Here is a 12,477-nt window from a genome sequence, read left to right as displayed (position 1 = left end):
CATAATTCATTCATATTTTGTGCCAGAGGAATCTCTTACTTCATGAGTTAAATTTTATTCATAGCTGAAGTTCACATTCAAAATAAGACTGGGCTATTATGGAGGCAAAGACTTATAAAAATTGAAAACTCCCTTTGAAACACATGCTTTCCAGTAAAAGCAGCTAGCAAAATGCAAAACACGGTCAACATTCCAACACCATGATGTCAATTTTCATATGCATGGACAAAACACTACATGCAGAAATCAACTCTCTATCAGATCTTCCTTATTTATGATGTGCTTGTGTTTTCTTCTTTATTTTCATTAGCAGGACTGCACCATGCAGTGGAGAGTACAACCCCTTAAAAGGTTCAAAGCAATCTTCTGAATACAGCATATCTGGCAGAAAGCCACATTAATTTTTAAAAAGTGAATTTCCATGTTCTGCTTCAGTCCTTTTGAAAAATAGCATACATGCTCCAAGGACTGGTTTTGATGTTTCCCTCTGCAGTAGTTCAGAGAAATTCCTGCCAACAGGGATGGTCTGGAACACCTGATAAAATGCTCTTCCATGACACACAATAAAAACTGACATGTAAAAAATGGAAATTGCTTCAAATTTTGCAAGGTTTATAAACAACAGGCAAATTATCTTTCTGAATATCTCTTTTTCCATAGGGATRAACACAGCCAATTTCTGAGAAAACTAACAGCTGCAGACACAGCTTTAAATGCCATCTGTCCTTAGCAGTTACACGAAGAAGAGATGAAGTGATTTGCACCACACAACAGGAAATACAACAACCAACCAGTTAGCACTAATGAGCTTCAGCCTCAGTTTGCTTCCTATGGGCAGGTCTTACTCAGGAAAAACTCCCACTGATGTCTCAGGCAAAGTGCCTACAGACTTCACTGGCAGCGTTACTCAAGTGTAGAATGTTGTACTGTGGAGCTAGAAAGCCTGAATTTTTACAAACTAAGGTCTCAGTTGTGGCACAGTAACCTAATGAAGTCTGCAGGACTCCCCAGCCTGGATCCAATTCCAGGACTGAAGTTTTAGTGTCTAGGCTGAGTCCTCATACTACCACTGAATCAATGCGAACTTTCAGCAGAAAAGGAATGCAGGGACACTCCTATATTAAAGAGGACAAGGTCTTTTCTTCAGCATCCTCGTGGGTGACTGCCATTCCCATTTGAAATAATGAAAAAAGGCTACAATCCCTACATTTTTTCCTCATTTTTAAATAGTGGCTTTTATGTGACATGTGACAGATGGCTCACTGAGGTCTTAATTCATCAAGAAAAATGAGCAATTATAAACAGATACATCACTGGTGTTTGCTCAGGGCATAATTCAAGCAAGTTCAGAAGATCAGAGCAAGACCCACAAGGGTCTTCAGGATGGTCATCTATAGAAGGAAGTTTTCCTCATGAAAAGCTTAGTGTTCCAAGTACATCTCTATTGCCCTTGCAGAAACCATGCAAGTTTTTAAAAAGTTAAAATTCAGCTCAGAAACGAAAAGCACAGATAACTTTCACTTTCAAAGTAACACTGCTCTTTAAAGCTAGGTAAAGATTTAAAAGGTTGCAAGTTAAGAACAGGTGATGCTAACAGGATATTTGAAAAGCCCATGAGACTTGCAGCATTAGGTAAAATGTATTTGCCTACTGATCTAATTGCTTACTAATTTTCAAATCTATTCCCACTGGATAAGTAATGGCATTTTAAGCCCAGCTCCTGGCATTAAAAACACATCTATAGTTTCCTCTTAGCAGAAGATAAACAGCTGCATAGTAAAAAACCATATATTAAGATGCCATTTTGGAGGTTTTCTTATGGTTTTTAATCAACCTATTGTGTTCTAAATTTAACTGAAAGAGGTAGGAAAGGGAAATGGGAAATGCATTTGGGTGCGCAGTTTCACACCAGGGTGAAGGCAAATTCTCACTCATGCAGGCAAAGTGTCTGGAGTATTTGCAACTTACTCACAGAAGGACTGATCACATGATGAAAGTGGATTTTAAGCCAAGTCTTATTTAGTAAAATATCAGAAGCCACTGCTCTATTTGTCTTGCTCAACAGCAAGGAAATAGTGGTGGGTGTTTAAAAAAACAAACTCCTCCAGCAATCAGGCAGGATGACCCAAATTTACTTGCAYACCTTAAAAAAGACTCTAAAACTTTAAAGTTTGAAGACGAGCCAGAAGCATATAATAAAATTGTTTGTAAAGCTAGAAATGAATAACCTACTGTTGTAAATATAAAAAAATCCAGGCAGACACAAAGGAGCTCAGAATGTAGGTACCTATATAGGGTTTGAGCAAGCTCTTCTCTGCCCAGAATATATCATCAGACATCTGGAGCTTGGTGAATATATTTAATGTTAGTTTCTAAATGATGAGTCATGACTGACAGTACCAGAGGCTCTAACTCACAGTTCATCAGTCCTCAAGTGTGGCGCTAAGGAGCTAATGGCATAAGATGATCTTAACTGGTTCAGACCAAGGATCTGYCTAGTCCATCAGCTTCCAACAGTAGCCATACGTAGACGCCCAGAGAAATGCACGTGCAGAGCGAGTATGTATGAGCCTTCCCTGAAATACTTTTCTGGACTCCCAACCATTTTTCTGAGCCTGCTCTGGTTTGTCCATTTAGTCATACTTAGTGGCTCTTCCAAGTACTTGTGCTGTCTCCCCTTGAATCCATGTAAACTTCTTCTGTCCAGAAAAATCCTTTGGCAAGGAGTCCCAAAGTCCATTGCGGGGAGAACCACCTCCTTTTGCTTTCTTGAACTTGGCTCCCTCTCATTTAAGGACACTCGGTTCTTAAGCTGGAAGAAACAATGCAGATCTCTCTAGTCTAGCCTCTCCACCCCATTCATAAAGGGATCCAAACCACACACAGTACTCGAGTGTAGGCAAACCAAGGTATACACAGTGAGACAATGATATTCTTTGCTTTGTTCTCTTTCTTTTCATAGTATTTCCTAACATTTGATTTGCATCATTGACTACTAACAAGCTCTGAGCTGGCAGCTCCATGAAAAGACATACCTGAGAACCACTGTCCCAGAGGGAGTTTAATTATTAGTCACAGAAAGCACCTTRGATTCATACAAATAGAGCTATAAAATCAGGTCACATAAAAATGGAACCCATTCAAGCAGTCTACAGACCATACAGCATACACAACAAATCTCTCCACTGATAGATGTATTCCCTCTTCTCCTGACACAAGTGCTGATGAGATCAGYTGAAAAAAAATCCACAATATGCTGAATGCACCTGTTTCCAGCRAAAACATCATCTACCAAGCAGGCAATACTCAAGACACTATTATGCTATTTGGTTATTCTCAGACAGCATCCATGTCAGTCAACCAGGGAACAGTTCAAAACTATTTGGATATTCTCAGACAGCATCCATGTCAGTCAACCAGGGAACAGTTCAAAACTATTTGGAGACTCAAGAAAACAAAACTCCAAATGAGTAATGAGACCTTGAAAACAACCAATAAAAGACAACCCTCACGAGAGGAAGCCATATCATGTTTTAGCATATTTCATTTGTTATGCACCCAGAGAGAGCACTGAGCTTGCTTAGCTCTCTGCTTCCCCACCGCTGCTACACCAGCAAGAGCCTGCAGTAGTGGGAAAAGAAAGGAAAACTCCCACTGGAAGAAGCAAATCTGAATGCACCTGAACTGTTACTTGCACCATCCTTTCACATTTCTCCATGCCAATAGATGGCCTGGAGCATCCATAAATACAAGCAGGGAAATTGCAACAAAGCAGGGGAGATGCAGGGGGATTTTTTTTTTTTTTTTTTTTGGGGGGGGGGGGGTTGGAGCTAGCTAACTTGTTGCTGAATTAGCCAGCTGGGAATAAAGCCAGTTTCTGCAGCCTTCTGAGAGCTTCTGCAAGGTGCAGGCCAGGAAACATTTATTGTCAAGCAGAGCCTGAGAGAAAACAGTGCCATACTCTTAGCACTCAGTGGTCGCGCAGGTATGTCCATGTCAGCTTAATTCTACAACACTAAAAGGCAATAAACCAGGTAGCTAAAACTCCTCCCTATGTCCACACTGACTCTATAGCGCACCCCTATAGATCATTTCATATATATACACTATAAACTATACTCTGTTCTGTTTGCATGCACTGACAAGAGACTGTATCCTGTAAGTTGTAAGGAGTTTAGATTTTTGGCAAAGCACCTGATGACAGAAAAAGCATTATATGCATACAAAAATACAAGTTTCTGCATATAAAAAATGCTCCACTTATGCTACAAAATAACATCATTAACCAGTTGGGACCTCCCACCACGACACAAATGACAACTGTTAGCATACAACAACATTCTAGTAATTACAATCATAAATGCATTTTTAATACTGTTTCACAATTTAGTTGAACTGACTTGTATTCACTGTGTTTCTAGCAGATCCAGAGGCATGACAAACTGACAATTCTTGGAAACCGCATTTCTCAAAACAAACTAAGAATACTGTTTGCATTTTCTCTCCATAATGATGTTAAACCTAATAAATATAAAATTAGAAACAGAAATAACATTGTTCCTAAACAATTTATGTAATAGGCTGTACTGGAAGGGCTATATCAGGCCACATTTTCAAAACTTGCCCTCCCTTTATATACACATGCTGCTTGTACTTGCACTTTTCAAATACTATCAGATATCTACACACCCCAGTGCTACAGCTTGCACACCAGAAACTTATTTTTCCAAAAGAGCTTTACGGGTGAAAGTTTAGGTTTAACCTAAATATGCAGACAGATGGTTAGCCAGATTTTTGGAAGTGCCTAAGGCATCTAGGTGCCTTGTTCCCATTGGATTAATGGAAATTTAGCCTGTAATTTGTTTTTAAAAATCCAGCTAAGCACTATACCTAACAGCATTTCTGTTTAACTTAATGACTCAAGTCCTACTGAAAGTCAAAGAAACAAAGGCTCTATGTCACACAGACCCTTCTGAAAATGCTACTATATCTGCATCAAATTTATTACCCCTGTGCAGGGGACAGTGCTCAAAAAGTGAGCTCGCAGAACTGTGTGTGTTACTAGAAGTTGGACTGAAGCCATTTTGAAAACATAACCCTTAAATTTAAGGGCTCTTGACAGTCTATAGACTTCAGCTAATATCAAGAAAAAGTTTCTTCTAATGCGAAGGAAAGTTATTTAGACATGTTTTCAAAACCTTAAGGAATTATTTATCAGTGAAAATAAGGTAAGTCCAGARGGTATATCAGAACTGCAACGCTACACATTTTCTACGTGGGTCTTGTTCACAAGAGCAAGATTTGCTTTTCTAAGGCATTTGTGCACATTTGATGCTTCATTCTAGAGACACAGGAATGAGAGATGACAGGATTCCAGATACACTATAGCAAAAGTCGGGAGTAAAAGTAGATCAATAATTAAGGTATCTACAAATATATAAGCAAAAATCTATAAACATTCCCTTCCACCCTCAAACAACAGAAACAAAATTCTTATTCCAAAACCTGCAGGAAAATTTAAGCCTCTTTCAGAATAAGAATACAGGTAGATGATTAAATACTGGCCTTTATGATTGTTGAACCTTCAAAAGGGAATTTATCTACTGCTGAGTTGCATGCAGAAATCAAGCTAGGGCCAAATCTAGACTCACTGATTAGAGCCTGTACTTCCATCCCATCAGCTGTTTGCTTCTCCTTTCCAACTTCTATCTGCACGACCAGAAAAAAAAAAAAAAAAACTCACTTACTTGTCTCTCCGGAGTTGCCATGGCTATATCCAGTGTCCTTTCTGGAACGCTGGGCTCACTAGCAAACTGCACTTCAAAAACAAACCCACTCTTTCACCACGCACAAGCTCCCTCTGTTTTACAGAGATTCYGCATCCCACGAATTACACTGGGATTGTTCAAGACAGACTGTTTTGGACTGTACATGGCCACAAGACTTGGGCTCTATACGTGTTTGTATTGTAAAGCTATGCAAGAAGTCTTTGGGAATAAACAATACTTGAGTGTATTGTATCATAGTATGCAAATGCTGTACTTTACTGTTAAGTCAGTGGGTTGTTAAGATTTTATATAGTTGATAATACTGATGATAAACACTTATAGAGGCCCAATTATAAATCTGCTCCCCCATCACTGAAATTAATATTTGTATTACCTCATTGTAAGCCACATAATATTTAGCATTTTCTTAAACTCTACCTCCTGGATTCAGGTGAACATACAGAACTCTATTTTAATCTTAATAATAACTGCTAGCCCTAWTAATTGCAGATAAACGCTCAAATGTGAGACACCTACAGGTTGAAAGAGTAGAAGCAAATAAAAGGACTCAAATTTAAAAGTATATGTTCTTTTGAAGCCAAAATCATTATTTTAAATAGCCAAATCATCATTTTTGCACAAGTGGCAAAAGGGCTTTAATATCAGTACGACCAATCACGTACATTTTCTGCAGTGCAAAGCAGGAATGGAATTTGATGCACTACAAAACTGACACCTCGGCACAGCTGATCTATATGCCCCAGTTTGGTAAGGAATAAGAAGGCTCCAGCTGCACCAGGCAGACCTTAATAATTATCAGTGACTAAGCTTTCAAGTATCTACTAAAACCAAAGATCATCCTCCAGCTATTTGTTCATTAACTTCTTTTCCAGGAGAAATTAGGAGCCACTGGTTGTTGCTCGAGATTATTTCTACACTGAGGCTTCTCTAAAAATTTTTGATTTTTGCGGCTATCTAGTTTTCAAACCAGCATTCTGCAGCTCTACGCAAAACCAATTTGAGAACCTCAGCCTGATTTTTATCGTGACTTGTCAGAAATTACCGTCACAGTAAGCACCAATACCTATGCCCAAAGATGCAGCACAGAATTCAAAATCTGGCTGGACACAGAGACTAAACCACCTTCGCCCCATTGGAGTTGGACTGGTTCAGACCATGCTTCGGCTGAATAACCAAGCTTGATTTTCCTGAGTTGTATCACTGTGAGCATTATATACAATCACCAAGATAAAAATATTTACCCAAAAAAGGAAAATAAAGAAACAAGAGGGTAAAATAACCCTTTCACTGATATTAATGGTGCTCTTGGTCATCCCCCATAGTTGACATAAATTTTCAAATCGAGTACATTTTAAAAAATAAGTATTCATACATAGTTTGTGACTTGAGTCACAAGACTGAGATTCATCACAAGTTTTCTGGCAATTCAACTCTTTTGGACTGTAAATTGGGGGAAACAGCAGTTCAGATCCTATGAGCACTGGCTGAGCAATCATTATTGGTCATAAATTCAAAGTAAGCTCAGGAACTTACATAAGTTTTCTGGTAATGCGGTCACTGAGTTACAAGCTTGTCAATAACATTGAATAAGTCAGAATACTTTCTACAGAGTCTCAAAAGTGTTATTTGTCTCCAGGAAAGGCGTTTCAGTCTTTAGACAAAGAATAAAACCACAAGCCCATTGAGGCTGATGGCAAAACTCCAGATGGGTCCAGAATTTCAGCCTGCCTACAAAAAAGTGAAACTGCTTCAGATTTAACTGTGGATTTGCAAATCTCACCCTGCTTTTTTTTTTTTTTTTTTTTGTTACAGAAGGTTTTAGAATCCTCACTATTGTATGGCATGTAGATCATAATCTATTTTCTGAACATCAGCATGCAATACATTCAGTGACTGTAAAACAGTATTCCAAAGGTTTTCTACAAAGATGGTCTCCAAGTCCACTATGTCATATAATGGACATCAGATTTTTGGACCAGCAAAACCTAACCTTAAAGACATTTACTATGTTGGTAGTTTTTGGCAGATCGGTTATGGCAGAATCATTTGGAATAAGATAATGTTTTCAGCATGTATATCTTCTGCATCAGAAATATCACAGATAGTTAAAAAAACATAATGCATGCAAGGACTGCAGAAACATAAATCATGGAACCAACCAACAGTTTATTCAATGAATGTGTGACCTATGAAACTTTCCTTTCCATAGAAATCCAGAGCAAATGCTTCTTAAATATCCAGACAAAGTGTGTTTGCTATCATTCTTTTTCTCAGACATTAGCAACCCTGTGTCTTTAGAGATAAAATGGACCAACTCAGAGAAGGCTTAGCTTGGACAGTAGGAACCAAAGAAAATATCAGTGTATTGCTGATTGGGAAACAACATACCAGAGAATAACTCTAAAATGAATCCATGTGTAAAATTCTTGATGATACATTTTGTCTATATGCATCTGCTAGCAATCACTTCTTGCTGCCATTGATCCATTAGTAAGGATGTACAGATATATATTCTTACATATATTTCAAAATATAACAGTATCTAGCTGAATGTTATCCCATAAGAGTTATCATATGAGGTTAAGAAAGAGACTGGTACCAGGCCGAACATCTTCCAGTTTCAAATACTAATATATAGCCATATCTGCTCAAGAGATAACTTAAACAGCATAATTGCATTTAAATACTTTTTTTTTGTTTATTAATTCACCTCCTCRCCTCCTACAATATGAGAAAAATAAAGAGCCTCTTAGGTCTTTGCAGTAATTCTGTTCACATATTTACCAATAAGTACACATGAATATTTAAATCCAAAGAAAAGGATATAATTAGCTAATGTACACAAATACATATACTTTGTGGAATACAATAACCTCTTTGAATAGATTCAACATTTAAATCTTCAGAAACAACAAAATATTCCATGTTGCCACTAGTGTCTTTTTCATTTAAAATTTCTTAAGAAAAAACATACAGATGTCATTTGCTTGAATTAACCCTGGCTAAAGGCTAATGCAGTTCCCCTCACTTTAGCTGTACTGGTGGAAGTCAGAACAGTCCCCCTGCCCACAAAAGGGCGCAACCTAGGCCTGGCTCATAAGTGATCTCCTAACAAGCCAAGTTTATGCCACAGCTCTTGATCACAGAATAGATAAAATGAACAGGGAGCTCAGCAACGCCTCCCTAGTAAACTATTCACTGGGTTATCCTACAAAATTGAAGTGATCTACTAGTAGAGAGACTAATCTGCCCATGACAAAATGATCTTGTCATAAACTTGAGACACAGCATGCCTATAAGTGCAGAGCCTAGCTAAACACTGTACAGAGCTTTTGACCATGTTACTCAAGAATCAGAAAGAGCTCCTGTAACCAAAGTTAACTTTCATTTCTTCTCAGTAACAGCTACCTCTTTTTCACAACTTCTCATGTTAAAAGTTTTTCTTGTGTTACATTCATACCACACTTCCACCACATTCTTCCAAAATGGTCATTATTTTATTCTGTACCTGCCTCCAGCAGGATGAAATTAATCAATTGCACATAGGCGACATGGCATAGACTTGTGACCTTGCCCAGCATCCAATTGTTTCTAATTGATTAGCTCCAGACATAAGCACTTTAATAGCCAAAAACAACACAAGTGGAAGCTATGGTACAATATTAGGGTAGAATGACTGTGTGTGGTCCATATAGTATGGCCCCAAGCAACCAATTAAAGAATTAACGGTTATTGGATACCAAAAATGTTATGTTAAATACTATAAAATATCTTTAATGTGACTAGAATTGTGATAAAACACCTAAATTTTAGGAGCAGAAGGACCTCCTACAAGATCGGGGTTAAGTGCTAACGACTCAAATATGCCAGCTAGATTAGCTTTTATTTAAAAGGACAAATCAAGACCAAAAAACTTGACCTAGATTGAAATGCTCATGAAGCTACCTATAATAGCCTATTGATTACTCCAATGTGTTTGGGTTGTTTTTATTACAAGAAGACAAGTGAAGCTCTGCCAAACCGTTTGTGGAGAAGATGAAACTATGCCACTACTGGTTCCAGTTCTAAAATGAAAGCAATATGAAAAAAAAATTATAGAAGAAAAACATTATAAAAGAGAAAAAGTTGGTCTCCTCATAACCAAAAGGCCCAAACACAAAGCTGACATTTCCCTTCCCTGCACTTCTATTCGCATCTTACTCAGAACTATTAAGTGAACTTTACATACCACTTTCTGAGTGTTTTATAGGGCAGGTTATTACAAAGTCACTCAACTGCTTACACACAAAAATACAAGAACAAGCACAGCAAACCAGTAACATTTTGTTCTTACAGAAGAAACAAGCAAATACAAAAAGCAAGGAAGAGTCCACTGCTCTCCCATCAGCATGGACATGCACTGAATGCACTATGTTTTACTGCACAGTTAATAACAATCTAATAATTCTGACTTAGGTGGCAAGACCGTTACTCATAAAAAGTCACAATGATACCAGGTAACCAGTGTACTTTCAAGACCAGCTAGTATAGACCAGGTATAATACAGATATGGGAGGTGTTCATCAACAGTTATCCTACCCATCAAATGGCTCATAGCACACACTGCACTCAACAGTGCTACTGAGGATGGGCTGGAGCCCCATTTCCCCTCCCTTAAATCCCCAAAAGCACCCCAAATGGATCATCGCTTACTGAGCTGTCCAGTCTCTCCAGTACAGTCTCCCTGTTTCTTCATATTACTTTTGAATTTACTTTTGTCTGCTGCATTATACTTAGATTAAACACTCTTCAGGATGTATGTTTACATAATACCCAACACAACAGGCTCCAGTTTGAAACCACTGCTCCTCAGCAAGGCTATAGCACACACAGTACGTAACGTTAAGGTCAACAGTGTCACTGATTTTATTCAAAACCAAGATTTCACTTATTTGTCAAAAACTGCTACACTAAAGTTTTCAGAAACTGATACTATTCATTTCAAAAAGAGTTCTTCAGTTTACTCAGATGTCCTTTTCTAAAGTTTTCTTGATTTGAAATGTCCTGTACTGTGGGAACCATCAGTATAGAGGATGACATACTAAAACAACATCTCTGCTGCATGCCAGCACACCATATTTCTTGAAATACTCACTTCTTGGAACCAATCAGGCTCATGCGTCAGCAATAGATCAATTGGCAGCTATGGCTTTCCTCCATGGATCCTGAATACATTGAACACTTGAAGCAAAGACCATCTCACAGACCCCCAGAAAGATACTCACTGATTTCCAAAAGCGTTAGATGTTTCTGCCCAAGTCTTCCTACAACTCTTCTCACTTACAGGATCTTAATGTTTATCAAGCGCTAAACCTCCTGGGGTAATGAGCAACCATGTTGCCTTGAAAAACCTCAGGTATTACACATCTGGCAAGATCTCCCTTTGGTCCCCACACAGTAAAGTCAGGTACAATGTTACTAGGAAGAGAGAAAATATCAGCTTCCCGTGTGGATGTCTTTGAAATTAGTTTCAGTGACAGGAAAATCACGTTTTCCCTCTCATTGTAGCCCTTTATTCACAAAGCAGTTGCTTCAGCAGTTTTCTATTTTTAAAAAAAAAAAAAAAACATAAATAAGCATGCAGTAAGATCATCTGAGAAAGGATGAGCCATGACAACAGCAATCAGTTCATTACTTACCTGTAGATGAGCACAGACAGCAATGGCAAGCCAAGTGATCTCCCAGGAGAGCCCTGTGGCTTTAGGGCTGGCCATCGTCGTGCCTTGGGGCTCTGCTGAGAGAGATTGCTTCAAGTTACAAACAAAATCAAGCGGGCTCCGCCAGAATCTCAATGACTAAAGCAAACTGGGCAAAGGGATGGAACCGGCCTTTGGAAGAAATGCAACGCAAACACTGGAGTTTCGTGCTGGCCAGCAAGGCAGACTCAGATCGCATGCCATGAGCACAGCCTACAGGGTGAGGCAGCTCCAATTAGGGAGCAGAAAGGGGGGGCTGGGGAAGCTAGCAAYAGGGGGCAAGTTTGATTCTCTCTTGAACGCAGGTCAGTTTATCAAACCCCTCTCCAATCTTAGTCTCCAGAAAGCACAGTCCAAGGAGCAAAGGATTTCTGATGTACTGTTTCAGCACCGTCACCCACTCAGAGCTGAGAGCTCAGCCCTGGGACTTCAGGCATTTACACTGCTTTTGGAAGCCCAGCTTCCAAACAGCTCAGAGACAAAGYGATCAAAGGAGAGGAAAAGAAAATAGGCCCATCAGTTTGACGGTCACCACCAGTTACAGGGCCAACGCTAAACTGTCAGACACTTTTACTAAAAACATCGATTTAAACTTACCAGCAAGGAAAAGAACCCCACGTAATAACACTGCTAATTTTGCTGCTTCTTAGCATCAGTGCATCTTTTTGCCTCAGACTGCTCGTTACCATAGTGATCCCATAAAATAGTATAAGTTGCACACACCCTCGTACACACGCACCCGAACAGCCCTGCCGCCCTCACCTCCTCCCACCCTCCACCCCTGCTGCTCTGCAAAGCCCGGCGGGGAACGCGGATCTCGCCGCAGGAAAACCCTCCTTTCTAAAAGATGAGGCGTCCCAAAGGAAACCCAGCTACCCAAACAGCTCAAGCACCTGTCAACTAACTGAACGAAGAGTCCTTACAGAAATAAGGCTGCTTTAAAAAAAAAAAAA

The 12,477-nt window shown here is 39.1% G+C and overlaps 1 protein-coding gene across 1 annotated transcript in view; it reads right to left on the bottom strand.

The window, feature by feature from the left end:
- Nucleotides 1-11,542, bottom strand: part of ADAMTSL3 (ADAMTS like 3) — a 195,590-nt gene extending 184,048 nt beyond the window's left edge. Inside the window, exon 1 of the mRNA XM_026060624.1 lies at nt 11,468-11,542. Coding sequence (XP_025916409.1) covers nt 11,468-11,542 — 75 coding nt within the window. The remainder of the gene's footprint in view (nt 1-11,467) is intronic.
- Between the last annotated feature and the right edge of the window lie 935 nt (nt 11,543-12,477).

This window comes from Apteryx rowi, unplaced genomic scaffold (genome assembly GCF_003343035.1).
Source record: "Apteryx rowi isolate R43461 unplaced genomic scaffold, aptRow1 scaffold_17, whole genome shotgun sequence".
Taxonomy (NCBI): Eukaryota; Metazoa; Chordata; class Aves; order Apterygiformes; family Apterygidae; genus Apteryx; species Apteryx rowi.
This window is presented reverse-complemented; position numbering and strand designations above follow the sequence as displayed.